The 19864-nt window shown below is 31.0% G+C and overlaps 2 protein-coding genes across 3 annotated transcripts in view; one reads left to right on the top strand and one right to left on the bottom strand.

The window, feature by feature from the left end:
• Positions 1–19864, bottom strand: part of LOC126735738 (uncharacterized) — a 508234-nt gene that overhangs the window by 14447 nt on the left and 473923 nt on the right. The gene's annotated exons all lie outside the window — the stretch shown is intronic.
• On the top strand, positions 11338–12094 carry LOC126735742 (probable small nuclear ribonucleoprotein Sm D2). Its single transcript, XM_050439828.1, has one exon. The coding sequence runs from the start codon at positions 11524–11526 to the stop codon at positions 11875–11877; it is 354 nt and encodes a 117-aa protein (XP_050295785.1). The 5' UTR covers positions 11338–11523; the 3' UTR covers positions 11878–12094.

Raw genomic sequence — 19864 nt, 5'->3', positions numbered from 1 at the left:
TATCATTAAAAAAATTAATGAAAGATAACAAATTTCAAAAGAAACTTTTTCTCATGTTTCTTGTGAGGTCTAGATATGGAATTAAAAACATTTAATAATTTTTTTTTGAATACCAAGCAAGATACAAAAGAAATTCAAGAGACAAACAAGTTTTGTGATATAATATCTCTTTTATACCTACAATATATTAAAAAAGGTTCTACAAAGGTAGATCATTATACAACCTTTCCCAGAGCCTCAAGCTACTTTGTAGTTTTAAATAATTGTTAAACAGCATCTAGATAACTTAATATCTGTACATGCTTACTTTTGTATTTTCGTTACTACACCTGTTAAGGTGTAATGGGTTTGTAGGTGTGTTGTTGTTTATAGAGTTTTTTGGTTTTCTTTTTTTTAACGTTGACAAAAAATAAAAACTCTCTACAAACTCTATCACCTACAAACAAATTACACCTGAACAGGTGTAGTAAAGAAAATAAAAATGCAAAAAATAAGATTTTGAAAGACAGCTTTCAAACAATGTATCATCGCTGACCCCCCTTTCCATTTAATTTTATTTTTCAAAATGGAGTCCCACCACCATTTTGAAGTTTTGCAAAATGAGCTAGTGACAGAAAAAGTAGTATTTAGTATGTGTGGCAAATTTCAATTTTTTATATAAAGCATTCAAAAGATACAAGGGGGGAGACAATTAAGAGCCGCACAGACTATCCAATGATGCCTCCAATTTTTAATATAATAAAAAATAAAGATTTGCCATTTCTTATTACATGATTTTATTTTATTTATGTTTCTAATTTGATAGGGCAATATATTAGGATACTTAGAAGCTAAGTAAGTTATACACTTAAGAGGTTTTTTCAGATTGAGGAATAATTATGTTTATTTTAGATCTTGTATTAAGACAAGGATCAAGATATATATCTGTTTTCTATTTTCTATACATAAGTACAAGCTGATAAATAATGATTAAGTAATAATAATAAAAACGTTTATTAATCCTCCAGAAAATATCAGTACAACTGTCAGCGAAAATAGGCACATGGATTAAAAGGCAAATTTCAACATCTAAACAAAAAGTTAAGAGCTGTTACAGCCTGGTAACTAAAATATTAACCTACAAAAAACACAAGTAACAACCTTAAGGTATAGGTGTAACACAAATTTGTAAATCTAGGATGCAATAAAAGTTCAGACATAGATAATAAAATTTGTATAATAGTAACAACTGAACCTAACTCTTGGTACTTAATATTTAATTGACTATAAGCAATAGGTATACAAAAATATAAAACTGTATGGGCTTAACACAATATTAAGACAAAGCAGTTATAAGGCTTTGCCTCATATTATTTAAAAAATCATTTATAGAGGGCAAGAGGTCCGGTATATATGTTTATTCACACAAGTTGTGACATTATAGGAAAAGCTGCACTTGAAAAATTTCTTTGCAATGCTGTTGGGATGTCCAGAGGATTTCAATGTCTTATATTGACTCAGTGTGTAACAGCCCTGCACTTAACTCTGTCTTTTAGTTAGGGAGGATATTTATTTTTTAAGATTCTATAGCAAAACACAGTGTAATTTAAATCTCTTCTTTGAGACATATTCAGCCAGTGCAAGTTCTTTAATTTGTAGTACTTATAAGGTAAAAGAATATAATTAAGGAGGATATTGGAAGAATATGAATATGAAGGATTTGTAAAGGTTTTCAGTTTATTTTATACTCATATGTCACAAAACAGTGTAAATTTGTTGCTTTATTCTTAATAACAAAATGGTTCAAAATTACTCACAAGACAGAGATATTCATTTACTATAACACTATTTAAATTTTTCAGATTTATATTTTTGTCACCTGTAAAAATTTCCATCATTTTGATTTATATTTAAATTTGGAGATCTTTAAAGTGCAGTTATACCTTATGTTTGTCCAGAAAAAATTAATGTTATCATACTCACAGCGACCAGTGACTTTTCATACTTAAAATGATTTGTCTTGGTTTAAGAAGGTTTTAATTAAGAATAGTTCCCAATCATTCCAATTGTAATCGCCATTACTGTAATATGTGTTATAACCATTAATGTTGAAGCATTCATAGCAAATAAAAGCAACCATATAAAAACTCTTAATTAGGTAAACAAAATAAACTCTTACTTCCACTCCATTATCATCGTTAACAGTTATCACCCTAATAAATCGGTCAATAACATTCTGTTCATCATAAGAGGGCGGCACATAAGGGAACCACTCCATATTCTCATTCACCGAGTTATAATCCATACTGAAAGTGGTCATCGAATAAGCTCTGGGGCTCAAATAGTCGTTCTCATAACAGTCTTTGTCCTCTTTTTGTGTAACTGTGTAGTAAGTGGTTTTGGTTCTATGTGAAAATGTGTTTTTCAGATGATTGAGATTACTAGTGATTCTACGCGTTTTTACTTTAAAAGAATCGCTCAGGTTGTTTGTTCGATTTTTAAGTGCCGTAAAAAAATTATCGAACATAGTTTGGTTGCGTTTGGCGGCACTGTGTGTTCAAACTATAAAGAAAACGAAAAGAAAGCCGGGTGAGACTTAAAAGGAAGCCTTTCCGGTACTATTTTAAATTAAACTTCACGCACGAAACCGGGCCGCTTTAATTAATTTTAAGTCCTTCAGGTGAAAACGGCAGGCAGGTGTTACGCTCTTTCTTTTGGCACATGGCGATGTTTATTGTTTGTTGTTTTATTTTGACGTTTAAGTTGTTATGGCTGCCGAGAAGAAAGAAGGAAGAAAATTACATGCGGTGAACAAAGATAACAGAAAAAAATTTCCATGAAAGATTAGACAACGCATTTGAATTCTATTGGTCAAGAGGGGTCACGTGACCAATGACTAATATATAAATAAATAAGAAAAGCTTGACCTTGTAGGTTAGGGTTGACGCAATCATTAACAACGTTGCCAATGTTCGAAGAATTCCCGAGAATGTGGAGAATCTAAAGATCAGTTGACGAAATTAAAGACGTATGCCTATTTTATATAGTTTTAGACAAATATTATGAAATTATGCGAAATATTTGAATATTTTTACATATCCCGCTATTATTTAGCTCCTTCCATTTATAAAAAGAATTATAAGCCTAGATGGTATTTATTAACTCTATTATCTATAGGAAAGCGGCCGCTGTGAATTAGAAATGCTGCATCAGAGTGGGATTAAATTGTAACTTTTCATATATTATCATTAAAAATTTTGTTCTATGTGACTCCTACAAAGAAGAAAGAAAGAAAATCACATGCTAATAATTGTAATTTTCTGTAAAGGATTAAATTAATATTGTAATGTGACAGTAATGTTAACAACTTTGCAATTTGCAAAGAATTCCTTCAAATGTGGGTGAATATAAAGTCAGTTGAGGCATGCGTGAGGAAAACTGAGGATTTAATTCTGTACCTTGGTAGAAAAAGGGCCAATGTCCAAATTTCCCATATTTGAGTTATAGGCATAGGAAGTTAGTTTATTAGTGACTTAACATTATTGAAAAGGCCAAAGTCCAAAATACTTGTGTTTTAGCAAAATAAACAAAATACCTAAAGGCCTATGTCCAATTCTAGTTAATAGAAAAAAGGCCAATCTCTGGACTTAGGCCTTTTCAATATATTAGAAGAATAAATTAAATGGCCAAAGTCCATAATATGGACATTGGCCCTTTTGTATTATTTTATTTAGGAGATTGGCCTTAAGATTTTAATGCGTACCTAGTTTAAAAAAAAATATTTAAATTCCGATCTTTCAATTGCCCAAATGTATCGACTTTACATTCAGTATTGCGAGGAACAAAACATAAGCCCCGAAAAAGAGTCACTTTACAGACAGATTTTTAATGAAGAATTCAACTTTTCATTTCATGCCCCTGCGAACGACACTTGCTCTAAATGTGACAGTTTAAATGTAAAGTAAAAGACATTTGATGGTAAAAATCTTATAGAAGAAGAAGAAATAACTAAAATTGGAACAAAGAAACGCTCACTTAAACCTCTCTGAAATGGCTTACAAACTTAAGTCACTAGATAAAGAAAACAGCAAGAAAGACATCAAATTTGTTGATGCATCATTCGACCTACAAAAGTGCTTACCTACACCATATTTGCGTAATGGCGTTTCTTTTTATAAAAGACAACTCTGGACTTATAATTTTACTGTTCATCAGACTTCAACTGCCGGCAATTTGGGAATTTGCTTTTTATGGGATGAGACAATTGCTGCTCGTGGAGGTCAAAAAATTGCTTCATGCGTCCGAAAATACATCTTTTCATTACCAAAGGAAACGGAAGTTTTAAATCTTTATAGTGATTCATGTTTGGGGCAAAACAGAAATATTTTTATGTGTACTATGATGAGCTATGTCTTGAAAGAATGTCAAGATCTAGGACATAATTTGCAAGAAATCAACCACAAATTTATGGAGTCTGGTCATACTCATATGGAGGCCGACACAATCCATGCAGCAATCGAAATATGCAAGAAAAAACGCCTGCTGAAATAGAAGTTCCCCATGACTGGACTAATTTTATAAGAACTGTGCGCCGAAATCCACCCCTACAAGTTAAGGAATTGTTACAAAAAGACTTCCTAAATTTTAACAGCCTTTTGACGGAAAAATTGGTTCATAGAAAAAAAAAGAGATTGGTGAAGTTGTTATGTGGATGCGGATTAAATGGATGAAGTTCTCCGTTGAACACCAGTTTCAGATTTTCGACAAAACGAGCTTTAACGATAGTGAAGAGTTTAAGGTTGTTGACCTGAGAAGAGGTTCTGTACGAAACCGGCCTGCGATTCTGGATATTGATGTGCCTAAACCTATAAATCAAGAACCTTTACCATTGGCAGATCTTAAAATCAAAGATTTGTTAGATTTGCTGCCTTACATTAGCGATTATAACAAACCATTTTATCAGAACTTAAAAAGATCTTCCGACTTGTTCGTCGTCCGAATGTTGAAGATATACAAGACCCTGAGCATGAAGAAAATAACTAACTTTCTCTGTTATTTTAGTGTAGGTAAGCAGTAAAGATTTATGGCCACAGAAAATTAATTTTCTAATGCTAAAAAATACGAATTTCATGTATAAATAAAGATTATTTTCGTAATTGGGATTGTTTTATTGTAGCAAAAAGGCCGATGTCCATTAGCTCTTTAATACCGCCTTGGCCAATGTCCGCGCTTAGGGGCCAATGTCGTACTGCTTTTCGATTCTTGGGGCCAATGCCCATTTTTTTTGCAATTTAGAAGACTAACAATACATTTTTAAAAAGAATCCCTTCTTAATATTTAAAATCCCAAAAATAAGTAAAGTAGGAAAAAAGGGTCACAATTTATAAAAATATAAAGTCAATCCATCTCATTAACCCTGTTTTTCTCAAAACAGCTGAAATGGACATTGGCCTTTATTCTACTAAAGTACAGAATTATAACAACGAAAGCGCTATAATTTGGCTCTTCGCAATTGTGAGGAAGTTTGAGGTATGTTTTGGATTATTCTTAAAAATGCTGAGACAAATGAACCAGATTTTAATTTATTAATGCTTCAATTCTTTAATGTGTTAATATCGTTTTTGTTGTTATTTCTCGTCTCGATGTTGCTCTTAGGGTTACCCGGACAAAGAAAGCAATAAAGTGACCTGCATGGAACAAAGCTGGTGAAAGAAAACAGTTTCCACCAAAGATAAAAAAATGCATTTGAAATCTATTGGTCAAAAGAGACCAGATGACTACTAATTAGAGACAGCACGACTCTAAGTTAGGGAAGTAATTATTAACAGAGCTGCCAATATATAAAGAATTCCTGAAAATGAGGGAAATTTAAAGATCAGTTGAGTGTGTGAAGACGCAAGATTTTATAATTCAATAAAATTAAAATTAATAACATTTAAAAATGCTTAAGATATAGGGTTTTAAAGAAAATTATGTAATTTTTTGAATACCTAACTCGCTATAATCACGGAAGGATAGGCCCTTTCGTGAGGTATTTTGTGAATTATTTATTGCGTTTACAATTATTTATTGCGATACCCGCGACGGTATAAACAACAGGAGGGTTTAGAAAGTTCTAGACTAGGTGTGCTTCAGAGACCACCTTGTATATAAAATTTATTGAAAAGTAAGTCTCCACTACATATACATGTTTAAAAAATGTAAAGCTATCAATTTTTGATATAGTTTAAAACAACAGCTATTATTAACCAGATAACGTTCATACAAACAAATCAAAATTTTATTATGTACACATAATAAAAGATAATTAATACACCTGCCATCCACAGGTATGACGTCATCGCGTGAAAATGCACGAAACTTAAACAAATGGGGCTTTAGCCTAATGTCGCGCAACTGGTATAATAATTGTAGTGTGTTATAGAAGCGCACGAGTGACAATTAGGACCAGTGATGCCAGATCTTAACAATTTTCTTGAGATCTGAGAACACCTAGTTAATCTAGGAAAACTTTTCCTTACAATTTTTTCCTACCTCCTAGCAGTAATGCTGAAATGGAAAGTCTTTTTAGTAGTGACTGTTGTTATACTTGTTGTTAAGTATAAGAAAATAAACCAAATGAGTAGTAAATCATTATTAGTTGCATTGACGCGTAAAAGAAGTACCAACTTTTTCAGTTAGAAGTAAGTATAAAGCCGGGTACACCTAAAGCGCCGCGCACGCGACGTGACCGCGCCGCGTCCGCGGCGCGTTTTTCTCGGGCTTTTTGTTCTGACGGGCCTACCGCGCGCCCACTACGCGACTTTTTATCCGCGAGGGGCGACGGACCTGCCACGCGCCACCTACGGGTCGGATATTTTTTTTTCAGTTCTATTCTAGCTTCTGGGCTGCTAATTTTTTTTTTGCACATTGCATCATAAACATTTTTAATTTCTAGTGACAAGGCAATGTCCTTCCATGCATCTAGCTTTTTGTCCTTCTTAAAATAATCTCTGTTTGTTGGATCCCATAAATTTGGAAATCCTCTATACAAATCGATTAAATCCAGTTATTTGTCTTCGGTCCACATCGCAACAGATTTTGTTTTAAATTTTTTTAATTAATTTCCGACGTGTCTCCCTCGGAAGCTGCCACAAATCGTACTAACTTGTATGTACGAACGCGCCTCCGACGGGCCCGTTTGAGCGCGTCGAAAATACCGACAGAAAATGGATCGCAGCGCGCCCACAACGGGCGGCTCGCGCGCCTCCTTCGAGCCCGTACATACTGCACGAATTTGGCCCGTCGCGCGCGCGTCGCGGGCACGTCCCCTCAGGTCTATACGAAACTTAATATTCACGTGGTCCCGAATTGCAGTGTCCAGAATTTAATACCATTCTGTATTCGGTTAATAAGCCTTAATTTTTTTTATAAACATATATCGAGAAACGGTTCATTTTCGAAATACAGGGTATTAAAACAACCGGTAACAAAAGGTACTTTTTGATCCGAAAGATTAAAAAAAAATTCTGTGGTGTCCGTACGTGATTTTTAATTGAATATTCCTCCTTAAAAATGGTACGCCACTGCTTTTTCTAAAAACAAATATTATTTCTTAAATCCTCATTCAGTTTGGAGCAATTTTGATTCATTAGCTTTTTTTCGGACGATGCCAGGTTTTCGAGTAAAAAATTAAAACCATCTTCTGCAGGTTCTATGTCAGTTTACATGGAAATAAAGAGGTTTATTGCAGAAGATCCGCACTACCTAAAGAAAAATACTACTGGAGATAAGATGCATCGTATCTATGATCCTGAACGAGAAACTCATAATTCACTGTCAAAAACGACTTATTCATTGATGAATTCCATCCTTTAGAAGAGTGCACCAAAGCAAAAACGGTTGAATATACGACTGATTATTAGTATAATTTTACTGAAGCCAGCTGAATTATGATAAATTTCTGGATATCTATTGGGTATGTTGGCATTTTCAGCTCCATTCAAAGGGCTAAATCATTTGTAAGAAATAGAAAATTAAGCTTATGTACTCTTTTCTTAGACTTTCACCGAATGTTCTAAGTGGTCAACGGAAGTAAAGGAAAAGCCAATGAATTGTTCTTGTCTCATAAATTTCATATTCTTGAGCAAGCTGTAAAGCGTCAATGGATTTTGAGGTACTAACATAAACCAGAAGTTTACATAAGGATTTTGATGAATTTCTGAAGCCTCCCAGAGTCATCAGAGGTCAAAGAACTTGGAAATGGCAATAAGTCATCGCGATTTTACGGCTTGGACTAGGTTTATGGAGCTTTATCTCGTCTCATCCTTCTCTATAGTTAACAGTGCCATAGGTTCACTTAGGAATCTTTATAGATTTCTGAAGCCTCACCAAGACTAATCAGAAGCCAAAGAACTTATCTGTCATTTATATTTAGTCAAAAAACTACAACAATTTCCCAATATAACTACATTTGACATACACAAAAAAGTCAACAATGAAATATATGTATAGTTATGTAAATGTATGCAACTATATATCCAAAAAGGAAGGACAAAATCAATACATATTTCATAAATTTTAAATGTTCTGAATAAATAATTCATTTTTATTTTAAAAGAAATAAAAAATTTTTGCAGTAATTAAAATCTCGTAATATTAGAGAATTATATATGGTTTTTTGGTCAAGAACTAAAGTAAGATAAACATCTAGACAAATAATATATCTTAGATACAAATTTTTAAACTAATTCTAGTACATGAGCTTTAAAGTTCAAATCCTAATCTATCTAAATACCCACATACTTGACTTTGGATACTCTTTCTATAGTATTTTCTACCATCTTTATGTTTAGGACTATTGGTAGCTGTCTTCGAAATGGTTCCCTTGCTATAATCATGTACTTAGTTTTTGCAATATTCATAATAAAATTATTTAAACTACGCCAATTATATATTGATTTCATAATTTCATTTTATATTATTTGAAGTCTAAGTGCGCCTGATGTTGATGCTGAAATAAAGAAGGGAATCATCTGCAAAACGATAAACTCTGCAATACTTAATATGATGCAATAAGTCATTTATATATACTACAAATGGCAAAGCACTCAAAACAAACCTTATGGGACACCAGAATTATTTGTTATAGGTTCTGATAACATATTATTAATCAAACAATTATTACTAAATTAAGCAATTATTATTATTTAAGCTATATCAAACCACTCAAAAATAATATCACCCTTATTTCATTATTAAACGTTTTCGATTCACAGCTTCAAAAGTTTTTCTGAGATTTAAAAAGATACCACCAGTAACAGTACTCCCTGTACAGCCGTCTCATAGTTTTTTTTCTTTTAAGCCCAATTAAAAATCACTTGTTATGTGGTTACCATTAAGGCATGTACATAATTAGTAGCTAGGAATAAACTATTTTTTTACTTAGACCATTAGCCATTTTTGAATTATTTATTTTTGAAATAAGAATTATTGTTAATATTTAATTTATAATATTAATAAGTGGTCAGGAATCTACCCTGTTTCAAGTGAGGCGTTTGTCAGGTTCAATAATGGCTGTTTTATGCTCTCAAAGAGGATTTTCTTACAATCATTGTAGTTTATTAAATGAAACTTGTTAAATGTAATGGGAAAATTATGTTCAAGAAGTCGGTACTCTGCTATATTAATTTTATTTATGTCTATTAGAATTTCATTTACACTCTCAACAAAAAAGGAATTTACTTTATTAGGGAGATCATTCTACATACTTACTAATGCTCCATTTATTTCTACTTCATCTAGACCCAGTACCTGCGTATTTTTTCGTACAAATTCCTGCAAAGTTTTTTACATTTTGTCTGGATTTTGTTTATTTCAATATATTCTACGTTCAAAATACTTCTTTTCATTCCTTATTACGTTGACTGCATCTTTCCTTTTTAATTTATATTCATTTAGATTTTCAATAGTTTTATTACTTTTACATTTTTTTATAGATAAAATCTCTTGTCCTGGTCGATATTTCTATAGTATTGTTCCCCCATAATTTAAAAAAAAATTAAATGTTCTTAGAAGAGCAACAATGTTTAAGGCACTCAGTATGTTAGAAATAAAATCGAAAATTACATTCCTGTCATAGACTATTACGACCTGCAAGATCCTCTATTTTCCTCTACGTTCCTCGACTTAGTAGTTAAGACTAGCGTTTTAGCGTTGATTGAATATTTGGTTTACTCAAATATTCAATCAACGGTTTTAGTCTTTCTTCGATTGCTAGTATGCATTACTTCTAATATGTAATGATCTGCAATTTTTAGTGTAACCAGGACATTTACTTTAAAACTGTTCTTATTGTTAATACAAAGTCTCTATCGTTACCAGACCGAGTTGTATTACAAACAATATTATCCAAAGTCACATCAACCAAAATATGTATTAGATTATCTACCTCACTTGTTTTAAAATCAATATTAAAATCACCAATTATTACTATTAATGATTTATAATTCACAATGTCAATAAGCCACATTGGATCCACGTCTTTAGACTAGGTGTAAATAAAGGTGATAGCTTATTTCATATTTCTCTTAATGAATAGAAGAATGTTCTTGCAGAATATCCAAAAATCGAAGGAAATTCTATCTAGAGCTCACATTCGTGGGCATGGATGACATTGAGGGACAATCTAGATTAATGAATGAATTATGTCCATTTATGAAAGGATCCTGATGGATTTCTGGAGCCTCACCAAGAGTTATCAGAAGCCGAAGAACTTGGAAATGCTAATGAGGCATCTTGGTTTCACGTTACACTAGCTGTAAAGAGCTTGGGCTTGTCTCAACCTTCCAATTGAAGAAAATGAAGAATTTTCAGAACACACATTTTATTTTTTTATTCAAAAACCTTGCATTGTACCAAAAAAAAGGAGATAATCAAATTTGCTCCAAACTGAGGAAGGGTCTTAGAAATATTTTTTTCTGGAAAAAGCAGCGACGTTCTATTTTTTTCTTAAAGAATATTCAATTAAAAATCCCGTACTGACACCCCTGATAAACATTTTTTTATTAAAATATTGACACCCTGTGTTTCGAAAACGAATGGTTTTTGGATATACCTATGTTACAAAAAAAAGGGCTTATTTTGAACACAGAATGCGCTATTGAAGAGTTAGTAAAAAATAAAATAAATATTAAATATTACACAAGACTAGGCGCTTTATGCTATATTTTCTTCTGTAAAGTAAAACTTTCATTTATACACTTATTTTTTCCAACCCCTTTTGGTTGCTAGTTGAGAAAAATACAGGGAATTCTGGGCACAAGCCGACAACATCGCCTAGCTATTTTCATGGCTAGCCGCCTGACGTCACTGCTCGGGAAGTCACGCTTAGACAACATAACCTTCAATTTAAAGCGAAGCTTTTCGCTTCATTATAGATCTTTCGTTTGTTGTGCTTTGTTGGTTATTTTGCCGAAAAGAAAACAATTTTGAATATTTCGAAATATTCCTATCGAAAAATTTGTTCTTAACCACAGTTTTTCACTAAAAAAAAATTCGAACATAATGGCGTTAACTAAACCAAAATCCGAAATGACCACGGAGGAACTACAAGCCCGAGAGGAAGAAGAATTCAACACGGGCCCCCTTTCAGTCTTAACGCAATCGGTGAAAAATAACACGCAAGTACTTATAAACTGTAGAAACAACAAAAAACTACTTGGCCGAGTCAAAGCTTTCGACAGGCATTGCAACATGGTGCTTGAAAATGTTAAGGAAATGTGGACGGAACTGCCCAGACCTGGCAAAGGAAAAAAGAAGTCAAAACCTGTAAATAAAGACAGGTTTATTTCCAAGATGTTTCTACGAGGGGATGCAGTCATTATGGTTGTTAGAAACCCACTTGCGACAGCCAGCTAAGTACATTAAATTTAAGGGATGTTTGATAATTTTGTGAACATTACTAGAATTAAGATTTGTGTTTCAATTATTTATGTATGTGAGGTTGGTACCTTAAGTAAAAGTATGACTTAATAGTTTGAAGTCTTTATATGTTTACATTGAGGTTTCTATCATGCAATCCAATTAAAATAAGAGTGATAAATTTGATTTTTCAATAAACATTTAATTTGTTTTATATTGTTTTTTTAATTCCTTTGCATTATAGCTTGCATAATTTTTGAGTTTTATATGAGACACAAAACTCTGACAGTCATTTTACAAAATTTAAACATTACTTGATACTTTCTACATAATATACTCTTAATTTGTTAATCATGTTTTGCCATGTACCACACATGAATGCACATGATTTGTGTATTTTGTGTTATCGGCCACTATGGTTGTGCTGTAGTCCTTTTTGTCCTCGGGTTATATGGTATATAATTGTAAAATTGATTGTGTATAATTTGTGTATGTATATATTGGCCAAATAAAGAAAAAAATTTTGAAAGGGTAAATTTAACTGATTATGGGCTGATAAGGGCTGTTTATGAGGAGGGTTATTGAATCTCTTGTCTGGTTGTCGATATGGGTATAGTGTCTTAGAAATGCATTTTTTCAAATAAGCAAAAAACTAAACATGTTGAATATAATTTTGTTGTTTCTCTATACTATTACTTTCTGATATTATTGCCTGAAGATTCAATTATGCAATTAACTTTTAAAAATTTTACTATTGTATTTTATATGATTTTATGTTTTTATGCTGTATAAAATGCACATACATTTTATTTTTAAGTAGATATTTGATAAAATGCAATGAAGATGGCTTTTTTACAAATTCTAGTTTCATTAGCCACTAAAGGAAGATTATATGAGTATAGATTTGTTTTGTATAGTCATATTTGAAAGCTGATGATAGGATTCTTTCATTTCAAAATAAGTACTTACCTTCATTAACACACTACTTTTATAAATTCATACACATATGAGATTGAAATAATAACATTAGATGATAGATCTACATTCATCGCACATACTGTAAAAAGTGGGAGTATTTGATTAAAAAATTTTTTCATTATTTAAAAGCAATTTTCCTGACTTATAGATGGTAATGATCATTAATTTATGAAATGATTTGCCTTTGAAATTAGACATTTATGCAAAACAGATATAAAACTATGGGTGAGATACAGAATATAGGAAATCATAAGAATTGCAGAGGATTTTAATCATATTCTATTATGACTGTTTGTTTGTACATCAGGCAAATGCTAAAAATACCCTGAAAAAATCTTGCATACATCATGAGAATAAGCTGACAAAAAAAGATTAACACCCACCCTCATCTTCCATCCTTTAGATGTTCTAGAAATGTGATAAATAATAAAATAAGCAGAGACTCTTGTCATATTTTTTTAGAAAGATCTAGGTCTCTCTGACAAATGCTTGGGAAATTTCTAATGTTCTATTTGTATTCTAGTTCTATTGTATTTGTAATCTATATTGTATTTAAAAAAGTAGGTCCTTCTAGTCTTATTTGAAGTTCAAAATAATCAAAACAGTACTTTTAGAAATATGAATTTTTTATGCAGAGGTGTTTGAGAGGTGTGGCCTCTAAAGTTACGACACAGAAGAGACAAGCAAATTGTTCATCTCTTCTGTGGTCATGACTCATTTCCAAGTCCAAAATCTAAAAAACTAATGGAAATACTTCCACGAAATAAAAAGTAGGTTAGGTAAAGTTAAGTCTAAAATTGTTCAAGCAATATTTTCAGAAATATGATGTTTTGTGCAGTGATGTTTGAGGGATAATCCCAAATACACCCACTCTTATCTTTCATCCTTTAGATGTTCTAGAAATGTAAAAAAGAATAAAATAAGCAGAGACTCCTGTTAAAATTTTGTAGAAAGATCTAGGTCTTTCCCACAAAAGTTTGGGAATGTTCTAATGTTCTATTTGGTGTGCTTAAATATTTTATTATGATAATCTTCACAATATGAAAAATTAGAATAAATAAAAATAATAATAATTGTTATTTATTTATTTACCAAACATTGTCTAACAGGAAATTCCTAATAATAAGACGTATATGCCTAACAAATGAAAAGTTATTATACAGAACCAATAAACTGAAAAAAACTAAAAACTAAATACTTTAGGCAGCTTAGGTAAGCAGCACATAAAACTTAATAGTCTACAAAAATTGATTTGACTCAAAAACTATTTATATATATAGAAATACTTAGTGGTTATAAGGTCATAATTAGAGCAATGTTGCGTTTAAATGTAGCTATAGTGCCATTAAATAGGTCAATATCATTATTGCTGTGTAGAATATTAAACCACGAGTAAGCTCCATTTTAAAGGTGAATTTTCTAAATAATGTGTTTTCTAGTGTGTATAGGGGAAACAAAAAAATTTAAGTCCCTTAAATTAAAAGATCAGGTGCATCAATTTTATAGTTGCATAGTTTAAATAAAAAAAAACGGGCTGCTCACAATAGCACAGTGCCTCAGAGATAAAAAATTAAATCTTTGTAGAAGTAGTTTATGGTCATACCTCCTTGCAGGGTATATTCCATCAATTTTGAAGCATAGATACTTCAAAAACCTGCGCTGCACATATTCTACTCTGTCTATATGGACATTAGAGTTAGGGAACCATACCATTGCTGTATAAAGTAATTTAGACCTAATTAGGCCATTATACAAATTAACAAGACTGTCCAACCTTTCAAATTCTCTTGTTGATCTGATTATGGAATCAAGAGTTTTCAGGAAGGAAGATTTAACAACTTCATGGATGTGTTTGTTGAATGTTAGTTTCTGATCAACTATGACTTCTAGATCCCTCATAGAGTCGACCTTTTCTAGGGAAGTATTATCTAACACTAAAGTATAACTGTCCTTAATTTCATTGTAAATGTTTGAGATTGATATACACTTGCACCTTTTAATATTCAGAGGTAGTTTATTTATTGTACACCAGTGTGCTAAAGCATCAATGTCTCTTTGCAATAGATCACAATCCTCTTTAGATTCTATTATGCAAAATATTTTTAAGTCATCTGCAAATAAAACACTCAGACATAACGGTACCAGTGATATCATTGACAAATATAGAAAAAATGAATTGGGCAATTGTATAATTGTATTTTACATAGTTTATATTTCTGCATTTTCTAAATGTTTAAAACATTTGGCTTTGGTTGACTTTGACTCTATTTATTCATTCATGTTAATATTTTACATTTTTAGAACGTTTATTCACAATCGAATTTATATTGCTACAAATATTAAGAGGGCTTATGAGAAGCTTAATTATATGAAATGTAAATGTTTATAGGATGTTAAAACAAACAATAAAGTGTAACGTAATAAACAGATTTTATAGAGCAGTAACATTCAGTGCTAAAAACATGAAAAGTACGTATTAAAATATAGAGTGGTGCTTAGGAGGTCAAAGAGGCCAAATATTCCAATAGTGTATAAAATTAAATGTTAAAAAGGTCTCAGAATTGGTTAGTTTTCTAAAGCTTTGCATTTTTTATTGAATCTTGAAAGTTTATTATTAAATTTAATACATACAAACAACGGATTTCCTTCAGTTAATGACAGTAGTAGATCCATAATTAGGACATCTTTTGTTGAATACATACATATATGATAGTATAGAAGTAATAAATAAGTTACATTAATGACATATTTAAATATATACATAAGTGCCTGAGAAGGCATGTTTAATACATAAAATTTAATAAAAATAATTTAAAATGAATTTGAGTTTCCCTGGCTTTAGTTCCTATAAAGTCATTCTTACTACTTTTCTTAAAGACAATAAGGAGTAAATAGGGGGAATAAAAGTTTGCATAATATGTAGACTGACAAAATTAGGATTTTAAAACCATTAGAAAAAAACGTAGTGTTCAGTTTTCATCATAAGTTTTGCAATTGTTTCTCTCATTTAGGACGTAAATTGATTTAATATGAATTTTAAGCTTATCAGGACTATCTTTGGTTAGATATCTCATGATTGATTTGTTTGATGTAAACAAAATCACAACAGTTTGTTGCCAACTATTGCTCAGGCTGTCAAGAGTTTGACTTGCTGTGTTAAAAGTATTATACTCATTAGAGCAGGTCGAACTTTATATTGATTTAATTCCCAGGCATACTTTTTGTGCAAATATAAGGACTTTATCTTAGTACTCCATTCAGCGTTAAAATAGTAACAATCTCTGGAATTATTTTAATAGAAGTTTTCGTTTAAAAACTTTTTTCTTAAATTGCGAAATTCTTGTTTTATAGGTAGCAAAGATCTAGACAGATATTCCTAAAAGAAAACCATTTTTTTCTAAGCGCTGATTTCTGAATAAATTGGGTCATGGCAATTGGCAGTATTATTTTATAATCTTATTTCTTCGAATTTATTTTATTATAATTTTTATTTTATTTTCATATCTCTGGATATAAAGATAAATCTTGCAATCATTCAAGCACCCAGAGCACTAAACATAAACATCCTTTTCACCTCTTTGTCAATATAAACTGAGCCAGGCATCAATTTTCTCTTTGAATAAATACTATAAATTATAATAAAGAAATTCTACTTGAATGAGAAATATAAGAAACTTACAGATTCGTCCAAACTCTCCACAGTTTCGTCCTCATCAAACGTTAACGTATACAAATCACTAACATATAAACTGTCCTTCTTGTAATGTCTTTTTCGCTTCAATGTGGACGACGCGACTGGTAATGATTCCATTTTGTTGTGATAAGAAAGCTTTTGTTATCCAAGATAAGCTTTTAGGTCACTTTTAAATGGTTTCGGTTTTCGGATTTAAATATGATAATTTTAATCAGTTTGCTAATGAGCACCAGAGTTTTACCCAATGATTCATTGGCAAGAAGTAATAATATTTGTATGTGATTATAGTTTATTAGCAAACAAAAGAAGAACTAAAACTCTGTTATTAAAATTTGTTATAAAAAGTCTTTCATTAATCAAAACTACCACTTTTCATGAACGATTTCGTTCACATTCAAAGGGCAAATAAGCTTTTCACTTTATAAACCAGTCAATTTTTGAAATTAAAAGCACTCGAACGTATTTCACGTAAAATTCTCACTTTTTACACGTAAACTAAAAGTAGTACAAATGGTGTTATAGCCTTTCAACAATCAGAACTGCTGAACTCAATTTTCGTTATAGGCTAAAACATTATTGCGAGAACAATAAAGAGTTTTTGTCTGCGTGGGAATTAATTTAAAATTACGGTATAGGAGTTTAATTAAGATCTTTCATGTGTGTCTTGTATTCTTAGTTTGTGCATCTTAAACTGATGCAGTCCTATATACAGTGTGTTTTCTCTAATTTAATCAACCTCGTATCTCCTATAGCTGCCGAGATCCCCATGATAGACATCCTTATCTTGTACACACTGTATAATAAGTATTACATTTTGTCTAAAAATTAATTTCTGCTAATCCTAAAAATGTTACTTTTATACATTCTTTATAATATATGCGAAATCCTGGATTATTCCATAAAAAACCATTAAAATACTCATTAATTGGTATGTCATACATAAATATCTGCAATGACAATTTCAAATTTCCATGGAATAATCTTCTCAGACATTATCTTATGCAGGCAATCCCATAGGCTGACCATTGGGATCTCGGAACCGTAGGAGGTACGAGGTTTTTTTCTTAAGTTATTTCAAGCTACAGAGCAAAATAAATGATTTTTTTTATGACTGATTTGATGATATAGAATTGGTGATGCAACATATTGTTATATACCGGATATAAATAGCCTTTTTAATTATCTTCTCGACGACGCATATCCATCATTTGGGACATATCCAACAAATATTTTGGGGTACTTTGTTTAAGACCTCCGTGAGAGAAATGGTGATAATGTTTACCTTGAAGGTTAATGATTTTAATATGGTATAAAAGGTAACCAAAATGTGGCGCCAATAAGGAAACAAAAAATTTACAATAGTTTCTAAAAGACAAAAAGTCGTTTTATCAATTTTAAATTTCCGTATAATTGGGTGAAAAAAAGGAACCATGAAAAAGTGTCATTTATTTTGCTGTGGTGCTTCAAATAACGTCAGAGAAAAAAAATTAAGATTTTTTAAGGTTATAAATAATCGGATTTTTTCTTAATTTTTCTTAATTTACAAATGAAATTTTAATAAGCATCAAGTTACTCAACTTGTCTCAATTTAACCGACCTTGTATCTCTTACGGTTAATCCCAAGGGTGGAGATCCCGATACTCACCCTCGAATTTGGGACATCAGGCAAGTGCCAAGACAATTATTTAGGAATATTATTATTGAGCTCATTATACGCATTATTTTCAAGTTGAGAAAAGATTGCAGCAGCAGCAGCAATTTGTGGAAACTGGCAGCATTTTTGGAACATGAAAAATTATAAAATAATGGTAGGAATATATGAATATACTACTATAATATTTCAAGGAATTGTAGTTATGTGTTTTTTATCGAGTAACTTACACCTCGCTTAATATCGATTTTTAGGCACATGAATAAAACATGCTACGAATCGCAATATTAAGTTATTCTGAATATTCACTCGAAAATATAGTCCTTAGATCAAGAAGTCCTTAAATATTTCCAGAAAATTGAGTCTCTAATTTGAAGTGAATCTTTATGGAATACACTTTTTTTTAGTTGTACTGAAGAATATTCTAAAAATGTTAATATTTCTCCCTTGTTTTTAAATTTAAATAAATTACTTTTTCTGACAGAAAGTTTAGTTGTTTGCTTCTGTTCGTAATCTCTTTTTTTCCTTTGATTTTTTGGTTCTCCGGGCCTAAAGAAGCCAAACAGCAGAAACACGTGTCAGCAGGTACCTTTGTTTCCTTTTAAATTAAATTTTTATTTAAATTAATTATTCCTTACTAATATTCCATTTAATTATTTTTAATCAATATAAAAATATTAAATATCAATTTTCGGCTAGGTTTCTTTAATTACTTAGCGTTATGTTTATTTTGTAATACTTTACCTTCAAATTTAAGAAAATAATATCATTTTCTAAATTATTTTATTCAAATAATTAATTTTTTATTAATAATAGTTAAATTGTGTCAAATTAATTGAATTTAAACTTTGTTTCCTTTCTTAAATTATTTTTTAAATCTTTTCCAAGAAGTCTCTGCCAACTTCCAAAAAATCCTGAAAAACGCATAATTATGTTAAAAGATCATAAAAAAAACAAATTTTATTTAAATATAAAAAAATAACTCCATCCGAGAGATATTTGCATGAAACACTAAATACACTAGCAATATACTTCAATATGTAACATTGAAACCTTCATGAGATATTTGTTATTAAAGACATAAGATGGTCAATTAGTAATTGCGACTCATCTATTGTCCTTATTACTCTTAAGTAAACCGTAAAAAGCTATCGTTTCATAATACCAGGTGATGCAAAAACTCCATTACGTCAATGTCGGGATTTCGGAACCACATCAATTGTGTTTTGGTGGTGGTAAAAAATGGTATTGGAGATCATTTACCGTAGAAAATATTAATCTACTTTTATACCGCTTTAAAATAATGAATTGCGCGATGTGGACGGTGATAAATCCGTTGATTTCACCATTAATATTCTTTAAATTAGAAGTTCTTATTAAATGTGTGTAATAATTATGAATTCATACGAGTATGTGTATCAATTATTAGTAGTAATTAGTAGTAAGGGCGTGTCTTTAAGAAAAATACGCGAAAGTGTTTTATTATTACTAAGATGTTAATGATTTAAATATACGCCCATCTGGTAAATGTCTTGTACGTCAAAATGTAGTATAATCTTTTATATGGAAAATTATCTATACAAGGTGTCCGGCATTGCAGTGTCTAAACTTTAACGGCGCATTATGTGTTGTAAATGAGACTACCTAAATTTCTTTATAAA

This window comes from Anthonomus grandis, chromosome 4 (genome assembly GCF_022605725.1).
Source record: "Anthonomus grandis grandis chromosome 4, icAntGran1.3, whole genome shotgun sequence".
Taxonomy (NCBI): domain Eukaryota; kingdom Metazoa; phylum Arthropoda; class Insecta; order Coleoptera; family Curculionidae; genus Anthonomus; species Anthonomus grandis.
The sequence above is the reverse complement of the archived record's forward strand: the minus strand, read 5'-3'. Positions and strand labels throughout refer to the sequence as shown.

What these genes read in the sequence shown, in the direction of transcription:
- LOC126735742 (XM_050439828.1), top strand. Translation starts at nt 11,524, where the DNA reads ATGGCGTTAACTAAACCAAAATCCGAAATGACCACGGAGGAACTACAA.